We start from the raw sequence: 19,384 nt of genomic DNA on the forward strand, positions 1-19,384 counted from the left end.
TATAATACACCCTGTGAGGACGGACTCTGCAGCACACCTGTAGAAAGTGGTGAGGACTGTAGTGGACATCCTGGCTTTCTACAGACGCCTGAGGAAGTGCAGACGTTGATGGGCCTTTTTGATGGTTGATGCTGTGTGCTCAGTCCATGTGAGTTTGACAGTGAGGGTGACCCCTAGGAATTTGAAGCTGTTGACCCTCTCTACAATGTCCCCTCCTATGTAGATGGGTGCCTGAACCGTATCTGTTTCCTGAAGTCATTCACCAACTCCTTAGTTTTACTGAGATTGAGAGATAGGCTGTTGTCCTGGCACCACTCTGCCAGGAGCCTCATCTCCTCTCTGTATGCCATCTCATCGTTGTTGGTGATCAGACCCACAATGGTGGTATCGTCAGCAAACTTTAGGATAGTGTTGGAGCTGTGACTGGCCACATAGTCATGTGTGAACAGGGAGTACAGCACTGGGCTCAGGACGCTTCCCTGTGGAGGGCCAATGTTGAGGATCAGTGGAGAGGAGGTATTACTGCCAATCCGCACACGCTGGGGTCTGTTGGTGAGGAAATCCAGGATCCAATTGCATAATGCGGCACTCAGTCCCAGCCCTAGTAGTTTCTGGATCAGCTTGTTTGGGATGACAGTATTAAATGCTGAGCTATAGTCTGCAAACAATAGTTCCAGGTTTTCCTCTATGGGGATGAGGTAGCCATTCCTCCTCATGGAGCTCGCACAGAACCGAGATTATATATGGCAACTGTTGTCTCCACAAAGCTGTCCAGTGTCCACTCCTCCCCCATGTACACAAGCTCCTTCTGAAGCCAGGGTTGGAGCCCGTTCCTGAAGCAGGCCAGGAGGGAGGTGTCGCTCCACCCACTTTGTAGCACTAGCATCTGGAACTCTAAGGCATACTCGGGCATGGTCCAGTTACCTTGTCGTAGGTGGAGGAGGCAATCACTGGTGATGTGAGAGGTGAGCGGATGAGAGAATACTGCCTCAAACTTCTTACGAAAGTCAGTGTAGATGGTCTTCTGATGCCTGCCCCAACACACCGTCTCCCACTCACGTGCTGGACCTGTGAGCAGTGCTACCAGGTACGTGATCTTGGATTCCTCTGTAGAGTACAGGTGTGGGGAGCAGGAGAAGAAAAACTCACACTGCATTAAGAATCGCTCCAGCGACCCATTGTACCTTTCATGACAGGCGATGATGGGCCCCAATCTGGGGGGATTTTCGGTCACTGGAACTGTTTCGGTGGAAGGCGCTGCCTCTGTTCCCCTCAGGATGGGGAGATGGTCGCAGGTCCTGAGGGTGGAGGCCAGTGCAACAAGTGAGGAACGGGGAAGTACATCGGATCGGAGAGCTGCAGTGTCTTGCAAGGCGGTTCCACAGTGAAGAGCTTCTGGGACACCTCTTTGATGCTGGTTCCTCCTAATCAGCAGCAGGTGTCACTGAAGGGCTATTAGACATGGGTGTGACAGCAACTATGTCTCTCTTTCTCCTAATGTAATGCACAAATTGTATTTTCTCTGAGATGTACGTCGCTTTGAAGAAAAGCGTTTGCTAATTGAATAAATGTAAATAAGAGGAAAATATGTAATTTGGGAACAATCTGCCACTTTAAGCTTTTGGAGAACAGAGTTTGAATACTTATGAAAGCAATCCATTACAACATAGAACAAATAACTCTTTTGAAACAGACTGTTAGCATTAAATAGATGTCACTCTCAAAAGTGATTGGGACAAAAACTGTATGTATCAAATATTCAAATATTTTTATGTATTTAAATAAAGCTCTTGTCATTTTTCTTTATTTGTATTTAATATTAATTATAACTTTTTTAAAAACCATCAACTAATATTAAACTTCATGATACATATGAAAAAGAAACTGCTGTCTTCGGCATCCTGTCCTCTTTAGCAGTTGTTTTCCTGGCACAGATCAGAATATTTTACAAAAAATGAAAATTCATTCCAACACATGCAAGTTTATTTATTTTTCAGAATAAACTAACTCATCGCACTCACTGCAAAATATAGAAACCATCTCAGTACTGAGGTTTTCATAAGAATTCAGTGTGGGAAAACTTGTTTGCCAGCATGAGGTTTATTTGGTGAATAAATTTTGTCCAACACTACAGAGCAGCTGACTCAGCTGAGATTTGGATGCGTGTTCAATGAAAGAAAATTTATGAATTGCTTACATTTTTTATATGGCAGCACTTGCACAGAATTACCCAATACATAATTTATTACTCACTTCACACATGATAGTTTTCCAAAGAACACTTATTGGTACAAATACTGCACTGCTGGAAAGATTTCATGGTTTTCAGATAAAAATTAAGTTTCTCGGTGTCCACATCACCGAGGATCTCACATGGACCAGTCACACTGATGCAGTGGTGAGGAAAGCCCATCAGCGCCTCTTCTTCCTCAGACGGCTGAGGAAGTTGAGGATGAACCAGAACATCCTCAAAGTCTTCTACACCTGCGCAGCAGAGAGCATTATTACTGGCTGTATCACCTCCTGGTATGGTAACAGCACTGGCCTCAACAGTAGGTCTCTCCAGAGAGTGGTGAGGACAGCCAGACACATTGTGGGGGGTTGAGCTTCCATCCCTCCAAGATACAACAGGCGGTGTGTGAGGAAGGCACATAAGATCATTAACGACCCCAGCCACCCTAGTCACGGACTGTTCTACCTACTCCCCTCAGGTAGACGGTACCGGAGCATCCAGTCCCGCACAAGTCGGCTGAGGGACAGCTTCTTTCCTCGGGCCATTAGACTGTTAAACACGCAGGACTGATACCGAAAAACAAATTCACTGTTTTATTTCCCTGTATTCTTTGTACATACATATAGATAGTTTGTGTTTATTATTTATGTTTCTGTTGTATATTTTGCAAATACAATTTTTATATATACTGTGTTTAATGTAACATGACATACTCTCAATACCGCATTTTCTGGAGCTGCACTAAAGATTTTCACTCTTCTCTACATGTTAACGATGATGTGACAATACAGTTTGATTTGATTTGAAAATATTCAAATTAAAAAAAAAACAGGTTACACAGAAGATGATGTTGCTTAAAATGATCAATCTTCAGTCTTTGAGGTGTGTTTAAAAAACATGTATAAAGATGTTACATTAAGGGTGGTGTGGTAGCATGGTGGGTTCAGTCACTGCCCGCTGTGTGGTGGGTCTAAGGTTCGAACCCTGCGTAGAGTGCCTTGTGACGGACTGGCATCCTGTTCTGGTTGTGTCAAGAGCAAGAGTCAGCAGCTCTAATCACTATGCCTAATCCAAAACCTGTAGGCAGAAATACTCACATTTAGTGATGGTACAGCTAGTCTAATCTGAGACCATTACATGTGCTCCAACCTGCTGATACCTTGAATTCATATAAGCCCATTTATTTTAAGATGCTGAAGCCACATCCAGTCCCCCTGCCTGTCCTTAACACGCATACTCAGACCCGATGCTGTTACTCTTAAAAGTCATTTGGGAGTCGCTGCTGGAGCGGGAGCACAGGAGCATTCTCTCGGACTCCAAGGTCTGCCGCCGGGTCCACAGCTCCCCCACCTGGCTCCCCAGAGTCCTCTGCTTCAGTGACAGTGTCTCAAAACTCATGTAGGTATCACCAGAGAGATCATCCTCCTTTGGGCCCCCACCCCTGCTACACAGCACAGGCATTGATTTACAGAGCAGGGTGACCAAGGGCAGCAAGAGAGAGCCAGCAATGCTTGCAGCCACAGCAAATACCCACCACGGTCGCTCCACTATACTGGCCTTGAGTGTAGAGAACATGATGCACTGGTTTTTTCGTGATTGACTATCGGTAACCAAGCATGCAATGTACTTTGTTTCAGGCTTCAGGCCCTCCAGTGTCAGCTTTTCCACGCCCACTTCGGTGGTGATTGTCTGTTTCTCCTTCTCTGCATAGGGAAAATACACCACGGCAAGGGGCACAGCACGCTTGAGTCCATCTGTGCTCCAAAGCAGCAGCGCACTGTTGGACGTTTCTTCAACCACTTGGATGTTTTTTATGGTGGCTTTCTGGGAATTACCTGCTTTTTTGTTTCTCTCAATAGGAGATTTCTGGTCAGTTCCTCCTTGGTGCACCTTATGTAGTAGCTCCACGTCAGAGGGACCCCTTTGCTGGCCCCTGAGGAGCACTGGCTCCTTCCTAGTGGTCCACAGCACATCGACTGACATGATTGTGGTGGTGGAAGTTATGGTTGTAGGGCTGGTCACCAGGGTGTACTCTGCCCAGGCCTGACTGCCAACTCCTGCCTCCAGCCCTGCCACTTTGGCAAGCTGCTGCTGGGCCACTGTTGTAGTGATCACCCCAACCACAATGAGGGTTATAGAGGCCTCTGACATCCCTGCCACATTCTTCGCCCTGCAGAAATACTCGCCAGCATCTCTGTACAACACTCCATTCAAGCTCATTATGGACCACCGGATTCCATCTCCTGGCGTCTCTTGAATAACTATTTTTTGGGACAGAGAAGGGAAATAATATTATTTTTTAAACAGCAAATAAATAAATTCTTTTAAAAACATTTTTATTAAATTTTAATAAAGAAAAAAAGAGTTCAAACATAAACACAACATACATTTTTACTTTGTCTGTGACTGAGTTATTTTGGGAATTTCAGACTTTTTTATACATTCACAATGTTACCATGAGACTTAGACTGCACAATTAGCACAGAAAGCAGAACACTTTTTAACCACCAAATACTGGCAGCAATACACACACACACACACACACACACACACACACACACACACACACACACACACACACACACACACACACACCATCTGAAACCACTTGTCCCGTAGAGGGTCGCAAGGAGCCGGAGCCTAACCCAGCAACACAGGGCATAAGGCTTGGGTGGCGGGGGACACACACAGGACTGGATGCCAGTCCGTCAGAGGGCACCCCAAGCAGGACTCGAACCCCAGACCCACCAGCGAGGAGGACCCAGCCAAGCCCTCTGTGGCACCACACCCCTGTACAGCAATACACACCAGATTCATTTTCATTTAGCTTATGCTATTCTCCAAAATGATGTACACCGATTTACTAATTGATACAGCTGTATAACGTTACATCCCTGTACAGGCTTTTGGGTTGGTTTGTTTTTCTTTTCTTTTTGTGTGTTTTTTTTGCTTACAGTACAGGTCCATTGTCTACCACTGGTTCCCATCCCTGTCCATCATCATCAATTTAGATGTCACTTCCTCCACCTGAAGCAATCACTTCCAGGCTCCACCACTTTAAAAACCCCACCAGATGTTTGTTTCATGGTACTTGTGTTTGGCTCAATCAGTGATGCTACTTCTGCGTGTATGGTCCCTGACATTTGTTTTTGCCTTTGTACTTGGTTAACTGTGATAACTTTGTGATGTTGTCTTGGGAGTAAAAAGAGAACAGGTAAGCTATAGGTAAGTTATGTGGCCTATATAGGCTATTCAAAATGAAGGTTTGTCAGCCTGTCTAGAGACACTAGGAAAGAGACACTTTAAGATAGGTACTTCCTGAAAATTGCACAAACACTTTTCTCCAAAGCAAGTTCCAATGAATGCTATGTAGTGTTATCAGCGCACACACCTTATTCACCAAGGTGACTTACAATGTACTGTATGTGAACTACTTACAATAGGCCACTCATCCATACATCAGTGGAACACACACTCTCTCTCTGTCACTCATACATTATGGGTGAACCTGAACAGCATGTCTTTGGACTGTGGGAGGAAACCAGAGCACCCAGAGGAAACACACACAGACACAGGGAGAACATGCAAACTCCACACAGACTGAGTGGGGATCAAATCCATGCCCGTCAGACAACAGTGCTACTCGCTGTGCCACCATGCCACATATCTAAATATGGGTACCTATGTGTTTATATATGGTGAACAGGAAGAAAGGAATAGAAAAAAATTACAGCATCTTAGTCTTATCAGTTCAAATAAATTACAGGCAACTGTGAGATCTCCTGTGTCCCAGTACCTGTGGTGTTGATGGGCGAACCCTCGGACCGGGTCCACGTCAGTGTTGGTGTGGGGTACCCAGTGGCATCGCAGCGCAGAAGAACATTGCTGCCCAGTGGGGAAATGATCTGGGCCGTGGAGGTCACCACTGAGGGCTTGAGGCACTGGGCCAGCTCAGCCAGCTGGAATGGCAACCCGGCCAGGTTCTCTGGCCCACTGCAGATCAAGTAGTGGTCCAAAAGCACAAGTGAGGTGGCTGTTATCCTGGACAGGTCAATCAGCTTGGAGATACGACAGTCACAGAACCAGGGGTTGTCCTGTAGCCCTACAAATAGGGAAAGGAGATCAGGGCAACAGATTTACATTTATTCACTGAGCAGACACTTTTCTCCAAGCAATTTCCAACAAACTGTGTAATGTTATCAGCTCATATCTTATTCACCAAGGTGACTTACAATGCTAGTACTGTACATGACTTACAATGGGTCAGTCGTTCATACATCAGTGGAACACACTCTATCGCTGACATACTATAGGTGAACTGGAACAGCAAGTCTTTGGACTGTGGGAGGAAACCAGAGCACCTGAAGGAAACCCACACAGACACAGGGAGAACATGCAAGCTCTACACAGACTGAGCAGGGTTCAAACCCATATTCTCTTGCACCACTGGGCAGCAGACAGTAATGCTACTCACAGTGCCATCATGCCACCAGTGATACAGAGTGCTTGAACACAGGCAAATACATCAGAACCAATACATCATAAAATTTGCCATCCATAGTGGAATAAATCAAATCCTGAGAATTATACTTTTTCTTAAAGCTTTTTAACACTCATATTTAGGTTGACTAAAGTTAATTTCTGGCACATAGAGGAACTATATGTATGATTATATGAGCATTGGCAAACTTTGACTTAGCAAGGACAGCAAAAATGAAATTATTCTGGCTAATCAGCTACCACTGTCCATGTCTTCAAGTCTGGATGTTAATTATTTGAAAAGAGCACAACAAACCTAACTATGATTCTGGGCTTCACACATCATCACCCAAGGCAATGCAGGCAATTTCCAAAGGAAAAGCCCTCCTTGCATGTATAGGTTAGTGGGACATCAGCAGGTCCATCTTTAGGTTTCCTCCAGGCACAGTTGACCCCAACAGAGCAGCAGCCAGCTGGGTTTTAGTGCCACCCAAGGCCATGGCTACTTGTTGGGGAGGAATTAATGCTGATAAGAGATCGGCTCACCTGGGCACCTCAGGTTCTCTGTCACCAGAACTGACAGGATAAGCCCTGTCCTGGGAATATGACCTATGCCACATGTAAAAAGACACCTGCCAGTGTCAGCATGACAACACTTGTAGAAGAACACAGGGAGTAAAAATGTTTAGATTTATCCTTCTCCAAACAATTTGATACCTCTGGACTAGCTTATGATGACTATCATGATTGCATGAATATATGTAAAATATAATGTATAACGGGACAAGCGGTTCTGAAAATGTGTGTGTGTGTGTATAATGTATAACAAAACATGTAAAAAAAAGTCAGTAAAAATATATGGACATCATGTAAAAAACAGGTTGATTGCTCCTTCACACTTGCTCAAATGGCAGGTGAAGCTCACAAACACCCCACTGTATACTGTGTGTATGATGGTCTCTCCAATTATAATCAAGGCAGAATAATGCTCTTTTAAGTCAAGTGTGTCACAGTAACAGTGCAAGTATGACCCAAGATATGCATTTTCTTCTGCTTGAGAAAATTAACATTTAATCTACAGAATAACTCATGCAAATTCAATGTCTTTGTGGATAGTGTACTACTTGAACAAGGGAACCTAATCACACTTTTTATGTATTGCAGTTTTTTTGGTCCTGTTTTATATATGTGGATGTCCTCTGTGTTTAGTTTCTGTTACTGTGCTGTTGCTAATCAATGTAATATAATAGCCATCCATTTTCAATAATCACTTGTCCTGATTAGGGTTGCAGTGATCCAGAGCCTATCCTGGATGCATTGGGTGCAAGGCTGGGGTACAACCTGGATGGGACGGAAGTCCATTGCAGGGTAGCCACACGCACACAGTCACTCACACTAAGGGCAATTTAAAGTCACCACTTTACCTGAACTGAGTGTATTTGGACTTTGGAAGAAAAGTGGAACACCTGGAGGAAACCCACACAGACACAGGGAAAACATGCAAACTCCACACTGAGCAGGCATCAAACCCACCTTCTCTTGCACCAGCCATGTGTTCTGAAACAGCAATTTCCCTCATAATAAACATTAAGGTTACATTAGCAAAATTGTATACAGCCCTCGATATAATACGAATCTAAGAAGTTATGTCCTAAGAAAATTAATACCCTCCCTCAATATATACATGTCTGGATTTATGAGTTACAAACCTGATATTGGTATATATTTCCCTGCCAGAATCAAAATTCATTCTAAAAAATTCACAAATTTCTTGTACTGTATTGCTGCTACTATAGTAATATACAAATATATATACCACGTTAGTTATCTTCAATGGTTATAGAAATAAACGTATTGTGGTGCGCAGCGCCGTGGGTTTGGATGGGGCGAAGAAGGATGAGGAGGCAGCGTTCATAACGAACGGTTTATTCGAACACCAGCAGAAGGGAAATAATGCTCTCGGTCCGAGGACCCCTTTTCCTCCAGAACCTGCGCTTACAGCCAGCCTTAACGCCTCTAGACTCTTTCCGACACACTGGGAGACATGCTCACCCTACTATTTTCCCCTTAAGTGCCCCGAGTGGTTACACACATTTAACATTTTCGGAAAATTTTTCCATAATGCAACTATCTACATTTAAACAGTAACGCGGGTTGTTACATAGCCCCCCGTCAAAAAGAAAAGCAGCGTCCCCGCTGCTGCCTGCCCCACAAATTGTCCCAACATCCAGCGCTGTTCTCACGCGCATCCGGTCGGGAGTACAGGTCCCAGACGCTCACCGCTGGTGGTTGGGGCGGGGAAACCTGCAAGAGACCCCATGGCGGCGCACTCGGGGGTCGGGGTGGCCATCCTCGTCCCCTGTCCGCCCGGCCTCGGTCCCTGCAGGACTCCCTCCCTCACTCGCACGTGGCGCGTCCCAAACATGGCGGCGCCCACGTGACTTTCGCTGACCGGCTTCCGTGGGACCTTCGCGACGGCTCCCCGCAGCCGCTCCGCGTTGTCCCCGCTCCGTTGTCGGGGGCGAACATCTTTCTCGCGCCTCGCCGCTCGGCCGTCTTCCGGCAAAGGACCCGGCGAAGCCCCCCTGCTTGCCGCTCTCGCCTCTGCCGATTCGCCGCACGCCGCGACGCTCGTAAAATCGGCCGCTTCTTGCTGCGCAGCCCTCCTCTTTTTGCGGCGTTTGTTCCTCCGCGCCGCTCTTTAACAACGCTTGCCGGGGCTTCAGGCAGGCTGGGCGCTTTCTCCCCGAAAGTGACGGACTCCCGTTCCGCCGGAGAATTCGCGTCGGCGTTTTGCTCCTCTCCGACACAGAGCTCTGCCTGTCCACACACGAGGCACACTGCTTCGCGTCGTCCAGCACGGCGTCCGTCCTGCTCGGGAAAGCGGCGCTCTCCGCGGTCGACAGCGGTTCGCTGCCTCTTCCTGCCGCTCCCTCTGGGCGCAGGGAGACCCCACTCGACCTGCTCGCCCATCTCCAGCGGCACCTCGCAGCTCTTCTCCGCCGTTCTCGCCCTTGCGCACGCTTCCCCAGCGTCCCCCTGGACACCCGTGCTCCGCCACGGCTCGACCGCCTCGACCTCCACCCTCGTAAGCGCTTCTCCCGCCGGACACTGTTCTTCCGTCTCGGTTTCCTCTCCTTCCCGATGCTTGGTGGTCAGCTGTTCCCTGATCCAGCCTCTCATCCTGCCCCACCCGGCTTCTGACACCAATGTGGCGCGCAGCGCCGTGGGTTTGGATGGGGCGAAGAAGGACGAGAAGGCAGCGTTCATAACGAACAGTTTATTCGAACACCAGCACAAGGGAAATAATGCTCTCAGTCCAAGGACCCCTTTTCCTCCAGAACTTGCACTTACAGCCAGTCTTCTCAGCCTGCCTTAGCGCCTCTAGACTCTCCGACACAGTGGGAGACATGGTCACCCTACTATTTTCCCCTTAAGTGCCCCCAGTGGTTACACACATTTAACATTTCCCATAATAACTATCTACATTTAAACAGTAACTCGGGTCGTTACAGTATTGTGGCAGGCAACACCGTGGGCTTGAATGGGGCAGGGAGGGACGCGGAGACAGTGCTCATGACGAACGATTTATTACAACACCAGCACCAGAGAAATAATGCTCTAGGTCCGATGACCCAGCTTCCTTCAGGACCTGCGCTACAGCCAGCCTTCCCAGGCTGCTTAGCGCCTCCAGGCTCTCCCCCCAACACGCTCGGAAACACGGTCACCCCATCATTTTCCCCTAAGTGCCTTCAGTGGTTGCGCGCACGTGCACACACGCACGCACAAACACACACACTATTTCCCATAATGCAACTATTTATATTAGACGGGTTTTCCTCCTAAATACAAGTAACATGTATCGTTAACATAGATCCCCGTCAGAAAGAATAGCAGCAGCGTCCCTGCTGCTACCTGCCCCACATCAGTGTTCCAATGTGCGGCGCTGTTCTCACGCGCCTCCAGTCGGCGCGCAGGTCCTGGATGCTCAGCGCTGGTGGTCGGGGCGAGGACACTCGCAGCAGCAGCCCGCCACCATGCCATGGCGGCGCGCTCGGGGGTCGAGGCAGCTATCCTCCTCCTCCCCTCTTCGCTCAACCTCGGTCACAGTACGGCCCCTTCGCTCGCAGGTGGCGCGTCCCAAACATGGCGGGGCGCACGTGGCTTTCGCCGACCTCCTTGCGCTCCCCAGGTGAACGGCTTCTGTGGGACCTTCGCGCTGGCGCTCCTCAGCCACTCCGCGTTGTCCCAGCTCCGTTGTCGGAGGCGAACACCCCTCTTGCGCCCCCCGTCGCCTCGCTGCTTGGCCATCTTCTGGCGGAGGACCCGGCAAACTGGCAAAGGCCCCCTACTTGCCGCTCACGCATTCGCCGCACGCGACGCTCGTAAACTCGGCTGCTCTTCGCTGCGTAGCCGTCCTCTTTTTGCAGCGTTCGGCCCGCCGTACCGCTTCAGCTTTAAATGCTCGTTGGGGTTGCAGGTAGGCTGGGCGCTTCCTCCTCGGGCGAAATCGCGTCGGCGGGTTTGCTCACCTCCGTTACGGAGCCGTGCCTGTCCACAGACGAGGCGCCCTGCCCCGCGTCGTCGAGCACATCGTCCGACCTGCCTGGGAAAGTGGCCCTCGCCGGAGGGTGACTTTCCTCAGCCCCAGCGTTTGACGGCGTTTCGCTGCCTCTTCCTGCCGCTCCTACCATGGGCGCAGGGAGACCCCACTCGACCTGCTCGCCCGTCTTCAGCGGCACCTCGCAGCTCTTCTCCGCTGTCTTCACCACAGTGCGCGCTTCCCCGGAGTCCCTCTGGACACCCCATGCTCCGCCAGGATCTCCACCGTCGCAGACGCTTCTTCCACCGGACGCAGTTCTTCCATCCCACTGGCTTTCAATGTCGCGCTGTTTTTCCTGTCTTTATGCTCGCCGTTCAGCTGCTCTCTGATCCAGTCTCATCGTCCTCTTCCCATCCTACTTCTAACACCAATGGGGTGCGCAGCACTGTGTATTGGGACAGGGTGAAGGTGGACACAGGGTTCATAACGAACAGATTATTATAGCACCAGGGAAATAATGCTGTCGGTCTGAGGACCCCCATTCTTTAAGGGGTCTACACTTAGAACTAGTCTTCCTAGCCTGTTTAGTATCTCAAGGCTCTCTCCCACCACAGTCGTGAACACGGTCACACCATCATTTTCCCCTTAAGTGCCCCCAGTGGTTGCACACGCACACATTTAACATTATTTCCCATAATGCAACTATTTACATTAGACAGGTTTTCCTCCTAAATACAACAGCCGTTACAGTATTTACATTGTGTTAAGCCTCCTGTTATCAATGAAGCTACTCAGTAACACACACTCACAAATTGACAAACTGCTTTGCCCCAAGTGGGGTCACGGCGAGCCAGAGCCTAACCCAGCGACACAGGGCGTAAGGCTGGAGGGGGAGAGGACACACCCAGAACGGGACGCCAGTCCATCAGAGAGCACCCCAAGCGGGACTCTACCTCCAGACTCACCAGTGAGCAAGACCCGGCCAACCTATACACGGTAACATGTAATATTATTAGTGCTAGTATGTATTGCTTCATTTTCAACGTATTTAAACAATGTATGTGTTATCACCACTGAGTGATGTTAAAGGCAGTGTAACAGTACGTCCAATAAAAAGTATTTTTATTTTCTTCCCTTCCGCTTTGCAATAACACCTTTGTGAATATATGTCACCACACAATGACATCACACCAACAGCATGCCCCAAACACGTCACAGGTAGCGCAACGGAGGGAGGGGAAGGTGCGCGTAGATTTTTTTTTTAAATGATATCGGCTGAGAAACTAATTTAGTGATGTTAGATTTATTTTTGGGAACGATGTGAATTATATTTTTATATAGATGCACTGCTTGAAACATAAAAAAGTTTACATGATTTTCGTGACACCAGTCACCGATTGTCTATTTTCATTCATTTCACTAGTCTAAGACTCGAATCGACGAATGTGTCTTTTTTCTTTGTTTTCTTTCAGAATCGGGAATGTGCTGAGGCCATCAAAGACAAAAAAATTACTTTCCAGGTGAAACTCTTCAAAAACCGTTACATAATCGTCTGTGTTACGTTGCGTTCCTTCGTTTTTTATTCGAAATTGAAAAACAAAAGCGAAATTACAATGTCTTCAATCGTTTATTCAATTATTGTTTAAAAAAAAACAACAACTATGAATTACTATGTTTAGAAACCATTTTTTACTCAAAATGTAAAATATGCAAAATAATATGCCTCATTTATTACTTTCTTAATTTCCTGCCGTCTTTATTTGACTTTGAGTTATTTCATTTTGTGGTATTCTTGACCCGCACCTAACTAACTGAAACCGCGCATAGTGGTTTCTTCGAACATGCTCGCTTCGCAACGAGTTATTCATAAGTTAATATGGATCACTGCGTTGTACGTGCTTTTCAAAAGCAGCAAGAGTGACAAGGGATGATGACATGACCACCGAGAAAATCGGCAGGATTTTTCAGATACTACTTCTTAAGAATCTTCTCACTAATTAAGCACAGGTATTAAAAGCACTGTGAAATTCTAGTTTACATTTATTAATTTAGCAGACACTTTTATTCAAAGCAACTTCCAATGAACTTTATGTGTTTTTTCAGCCCACACACCTTATTCACCAAGGTGACTTACAATGCATCACTCATCCGTACATCAGTACAGCACACTCTCTCTGTCATTCACACACTATGGGTGAACATGAACAGCATGGCTTTGGGAGGAAACCCACACAGACACAGGGAAAACATGCAAACTCCACACAGACTGAGCAGGGAATCAAACCCACATCCTCGCACACCACCCAGGCACTTTGAGATAGTAATGCTACCTGCTGTGCCACCATGCTGCCCATTCTAGGGTAGGTTTCTTGTTAGATTGGAAATATTGTTCACTTTAGGGCATTCATCATATTTAGTATTGTGAGATTTTGATTTCTGTACTTTGTATAATTATACGAAAAAAGAAAATTAATAAGTCCTTTTCTTTTTTGTGTGTGTGCACAGCTTCCCCACGGCTTCGACCTCCACCTTGCTTCATGATCAACCATGACATTGGATCATCCCTTGGAACCACATTTGCGCCTTGTTTCAACCCACATCTCTACCCAACAACGAGTATTGCTTTGCCCATGTCAGTTTGAAATAAAAAGATCCTGCATTTGGGTCCTACCTCCAGTCTCCGGCTCCTGTATGTAACAAAAACACCCATTTAGGTGAAACTCAAGCTAAATTTAACATCATGAAATACAAGTGTTTTTAGGTATTCAATGTTTTTCAGTTTCCTTGGGTTGGAATGTAGCTACAGGTTAAATGTTTTGTGCATACCTTGTGTGCAGTAGCAGCTTGAGCATTAGCTCAGCAGCCCTAAGTCATTCCTAAACAGCAGCAGGCTTAGTGTCTACGGATTCTGTCAGTTAAGTGTATTGCTATAATCTGGTCAATGCTGCAGCACACAGGGCTTGTTCATGATGATTGCTTTAAACACAATATTTAACTTCCTCTGGATTCAAAAGTGCTAAAAACTAATGTTTGTAGTTCTCCTGGTATGAAATTAGAAAGTGATTCCCAGGATATTTTACAATGTAAGTATTGTAATACCTTACAATATTATTTGTTATTTATTTGTAAATAAGTTGTTGTCATGTTTGTGTTTTATTCTGTTTATCTTAGGACATGGTTGATAGAATGTGTGAGAGGTGTGGGAGTGTGCATGTGGGGGAGTGAGTGAGAGTTTGGAGAGAGGAACTCTGTGAGTTGGGAGTGTGCACGTGGTTTGTTACACTGGTTCTTAAAAGTATTCAAGTCACTGGTTATGGATGAGGCAGCACCCCGTCTTATTGATTAGCACTTTAATAAACTCCAGACCTTTGGGAATCATCCATAGTGCAGTTCTGTGCTCATTCGGGTCTTTACAGTATGATAAATGACCTAGTGTTGTTGATTTGAGTTTATTAGTCAAATGTCACTCTTAAGAAGCGAGTGTTCTTACTGTTTCACTGTATACAAATACTTCCAGAAATAGTTTTCTCAATATGACAGTTATCCTTGAATCCAAGTTTGAGTATAATGACACATATCATATATCAGATGGATGGATGGAATTGATTCCAATGTGTATGGCAGTTATTTGAGGATCAACGGTGTATACAGTGTTCTGGATCATTCTGTGCCTCCACATACAGTATATTCTGCCTTACCTACCTAATACCACCTTCTGAGTGGAACGAAGAGCTCTAGTGGCTCCAGAGAAAGGCAGCCAGATGTCAACCAGTTCAGAGGGCAGTGTGGTCAGCTTGTTACTGGATATGTCCAGGTATGTGAGGTTGTGCAGGCAGCGGGCAGCCTCAGCAGGCACGTTGACCAACCGGTTGTTGCGCAAGCTCAGCGTGTGCAGGCGAGGAGCAGCTTGCAGTGCCTCCCAGGGGAAGGAGGTCAGCAGGTTGCCATCAAGCCGCAGGTCACGCAGAGCCTCCAGCCCAGCGAGAGCAGCCAGGTCTATGGCTCCAACAGCACTGTAGCTCACCCGCAGGTAGAACAAGTCTGGCAGGTAGGAGAAGGCCCGGGCTGGAATCCGGCGCACTGCTGTCTTCTCCACCCGCAACCTGACTGTATCCGTCGGGATGCCATTTGGGATGTCGAACATGTCCGGGTTGTTACACAGCACCGTTCTGTGGGAAAACGTGGTTATGCTACAGCAGTAACAGAGCCAACACATTTTTCACCTTACAGTCATTTCAGATGTACTGTTATTCTTCTAAACAGCAGAAGAAAATACACAATAGCAAAACCACTGAGTGGCAATAGCCTTGTAAACTGTGTACATTTCTGATGACTGTAAAATAATGCCCAGGGGCAGGATAGCACAGCTCAGTATTGCTATGCTTTCTGTTTATCACCATGACCATTTCTAGATTAATACATATTATTTATGGTCAGTAGTACCCTTGACTTCCAAAACATATTAATTACAGTTGTAAAGTATCTTTGTAAATTGATCCAACTAGATCTGCTCAGTAATGACTGCTCATCTTACTGGTACTAGAAGTCATTTCATAATTCAGATTTTTTTTTTTGTTTGTAAAACAAAAAATGTATTTATTGCTGAGTCACAATCAATAAAAGAATAATATAGATGTCCCTCAATTTTTTTCAGTGGTTATACAGTCCTGTGCAAAAGTCTTAGGCACTTAGATGTTTCACAGAAATATTTGTTTTAGACAGTTAATTAATGTCTTCTGCATTAGTGTCAGTGGGAAAGAGCATATTTTAGATTTCCAAGCATTCCTTTTGCAAAAAGTTACAGTATTACAGCAAGGGTTTTGTTTGTCGTTAAAGAAAGAAAGTACACACACACCGTCTGAAACCACTTATCCCAAGCAGGGTCACGGCAAACCGGAGCCTAACCCAGCAACACAGGGCACAAGGCTGGAGGGGGAGGGGACACACAGAACAGGACACCAGTCCATCGCAAGGCACCCCAGGCAGGACTCAAACCCCAGACCTGCCAGAAAGCGGGACCTGACCAAGCCTGCCACGCCAAGCGGTTGTTGACAATGGATGATTACTAAGCTTTGTAGGAAGTTTTTCAATTAAGAACATTATTTTTGGAAGCATTCTCACTTTAGAGCGTTTTCCCCAATTGCCTAAAACTTTTGCGCAGTACTGTAAATAAATCTGAAAATCTAAACTAAAATAGGTCTGAAATCTTTTTTTTAAAGTTAAAAATAAAAATGTGCTGTCTTTAAAACCTCATTCAGTTTGCTGACCATTTCATCCCATAAACATTCTGAACACTCATCTTGTTACTGATGACCAGTGCTCAGGAACAGCATACATTAGTTTAAACACTTGGAAGTGAGTTACATTAAGAGGGTGCCACACTTCTGTTGTTTCTTTAGTGTGTGCTTTGCTGGACACTATCATCAGCACGGTGCCTAAATATAGGACACGGTCTCTCCACAAAAGCAGAAATTTTGGGAAACTGGTGAAGAAAATACATATGAAAATAAATGAACAGGACAATCTACTGTCAAAAATTTGTAACTGAAATGCTTGTAACACTAACTGCAATACTGCACAGATCACGTGATTTTGTATTAAGCTGGATACTGACAGTGACGTGTATGTACTTTATATTTGAATATTTTTTAAAGGTTATTTTACAGCTTTATTTTTTACATTTTTAATCAGTATTGGTCCTTTAGTTACATTATTAATGACAGCATGTGATTTTAAGATCTTTATAATGTTTTCACATGGTTTCCAGGAAATAATTTAAATTTTAATAACTTAGACATTCATGAAAATTACATCTAGCAAAAGACTGCAAGGCTGCTAGAATGAAATTTGTCAAGAGAATTTCAATTTTAGAATTCTTTAGTGTTAAGCATGAAAGTCAAATGTTAAAATTTATTTTATTTTAGATATTTGTGAATGTAAAGCAGTATAAGACAGCAACAATGTGTGGCAGAGATGGAGAAGCACAACATGAGCACCAAATGTTCTGTTCAGCCAGTGTGTATAGCTTTAACAAATAACAGCTAAAATATTAAAATTTTGATGCAGATGACATAACATGACATAAGGAAAGCAGAATGAATCATTTAAATACCTGATTCCATTACCATCACTGCCCCCATGGAATATGCAGGTGCAAAGGGTGGGACAGAATGACTCGATGAGGCTGGAGAAACTGAGGAGAAGAGGCAGGGTGATGAGGTATAGCATGGCTGACTAAACCCACAGCTGATGTGTTCAGCTTCTCAAAATAAAAATGGACAGTGCAAAAAAGATCACAGATTCCACAAAGCATGAGCTTCTCAGTGCTCTGCTGTCAGGGCGTTGCAATATGGGGTGGATTAGTGTGGATTATGGGCTTTGGGTGCCTCCCATCTAGAGATTGGATTTGACCTTATGGTAAACAGCAAGTGGCCAGGACACTTCTATGAACACTAGGTGAAATAACTTTTTGGGAACTGGTTGGAAACACCATAGAGGTGACTGTCTGTTTGAACACCAGTTGCTTGGAGCATTATGTATCCATTTCAGATGGGATTTGAAGTAGATACTTAGACCTACAATTTGAGAACTGAGTGGTAAAATTTGTGTCCTAACTTTCATCTGTATAATGGGGGTTGAGAGGACTAGGACAGAGTTTCAAAGATGTAATCTCAAGATTTGTCTGACTTTTTGAAATATTAGCAGTAGGGAGCATGGAAGAGGTAGTTTCAAGTTCAGAACACAGCCCCAGCGTATCAAGTTCTTGACCCAGGCAATCTATAACATGTTATCTAATCTTCCTCACCTCTACATCTTGGAAAAGTTAATTCTCCATCATGTGTTATGTTCAAAGAGAGGGACATTGGATCACAGCATCAGATGCATCAGCAGCTGTTCAAGAGGTGAGGTGAGGGCTGCTATCACCATACCTAGTTGCTCAAGGTGGTGGTAGAGTCATGAGTGTAGGGTCAGGATGTCACAGCATTTTTCAGGGAGGGTGAAAGTGTAGAATCGGAGCCCAATGTCAGGTCAGTGCTCCTGGTTGTGGCATGGGAGTGGCAGTTGATGGGTAATCTCGGAAGGCAACTTAGATTTTCAGTCACCATCCAGATATTTCAGATCTTGCTGCTTGGAGCATCTACAGAAGTCATTTTGGAGCATATAGTCCCACTATAAGAACACTTGCAGGAGGCCAATGAGAGAAGGAATATGAAGTATGAGGAGCAGGTGTACCAATAGCTCTAAGAAGGCTGGAGGAAAAAGTGCAAGTCCATCAAAGAAAACTTCAAGGGCTTTGCAGGAAAGTCAGTGTATGCCATACTGTGTGCTGGTATCACAGGCACCCAGAGGAGAAAAGCTATCACAGCTACTCCTGAGATTGCAAATAATGGGTTCAAAGTAATACCACCTGGACACAGGTTGGGGTCTGACCAAACCTGGTTGTGCTGCCTGGGTGAAAGTGTTTGATGCTGAAGGACCCAAAACACTCAGTGGCTCCAGGTTACACAACTGAAGATGTGTCTAATCGCATCCAAAGATGTGTGTAAGAAGCGAATGTGAGTGAATAACTGTGTGATTGTACTTTGTTTGAAGAAACCTGTGAGGAGCAATTGCTCTAGAACAAAAATTATGCCTAATCTACTACAGTGCCTTGCAAAAGTATTCAAGTCCCTGAAAGTTAACACTGTTTTCTGGATTTCAAAAGACACAAACAAATGTTTTTCCAATCACTATTTTACTGAAATGTCTTTCACGCTAACAGTCAGTTTCAAAAGCCAAAATGAGTTGTTTGTCCTCAGATATTAAAAAGATTTAAAACTGAAATGTGCTCACTGCAAAAGTATTCAAACCCCTGTGCTCCAAAACCTTAAAGTGGCAAATCCTTCCCAAACAAGACACATTTGCCTAGTATTTGGACATAACTGAATAATTAGTTTCTAACAGTGAACAATTATAAAAAAGGTCACATTTTCTGGATATAAAAATCACTCTGTGTAAGGGTCATTAGCTAGACTGCAAAGCTCGCTGCAGGAATGAAAATTAAACAGCATACCACAGAGGTACGAGATAAAGTGATCCAAATGCAAAAGTCAGGAAAAGGACACAAAAAATTGGATCCATCTATTGGA

The 19,384-nt window shown here is 45.3% G+C and overlaps 1 protein-coding gene across 1 annotated transcript; it reads right to left on the minus strand.

Annotated features, from left to right (window-relative positions):
- Positions 1–3,457: 3,457 nt before the first annotated feature.
- On the minus strand, positions 3,458–17,483 carry lrit3b (leucine-rich repeat, immunoglobulin-like and transmembrane domains 3b). Its single transcript, XM_029254106.1, has 4 exons — positions 17,368–17,483; positions 14,958–15,424; positions 6,030–6,335; positions 3,458–4,494 (listed from the first exon to the last, which is right to left on the minus strand). Exons 1-4 carry the CDS (start codon positions 17,481–17,483, stop codon positions 3,458–3,460), a joined length of 1,926 nt encoding a protein of 641 aa, XP_029109939.1.
- Between the last annotated feature and the right edge of the window lie 1,901 nt (positions 17,484–19,384).

This window comes from Scleropages formosus, chromosome 8 (assembly GCF_900964775.1).
Source record: "Scleropages formosus chromosome 8, fSclFor1.1, whole genome shotgun sequence".
NCBI lineage: Eukaryota > Metazoa > Chordata > Actinopteri > Osteoglossiformes > Osteoglossidae > Scleropages > Scleropages formosus.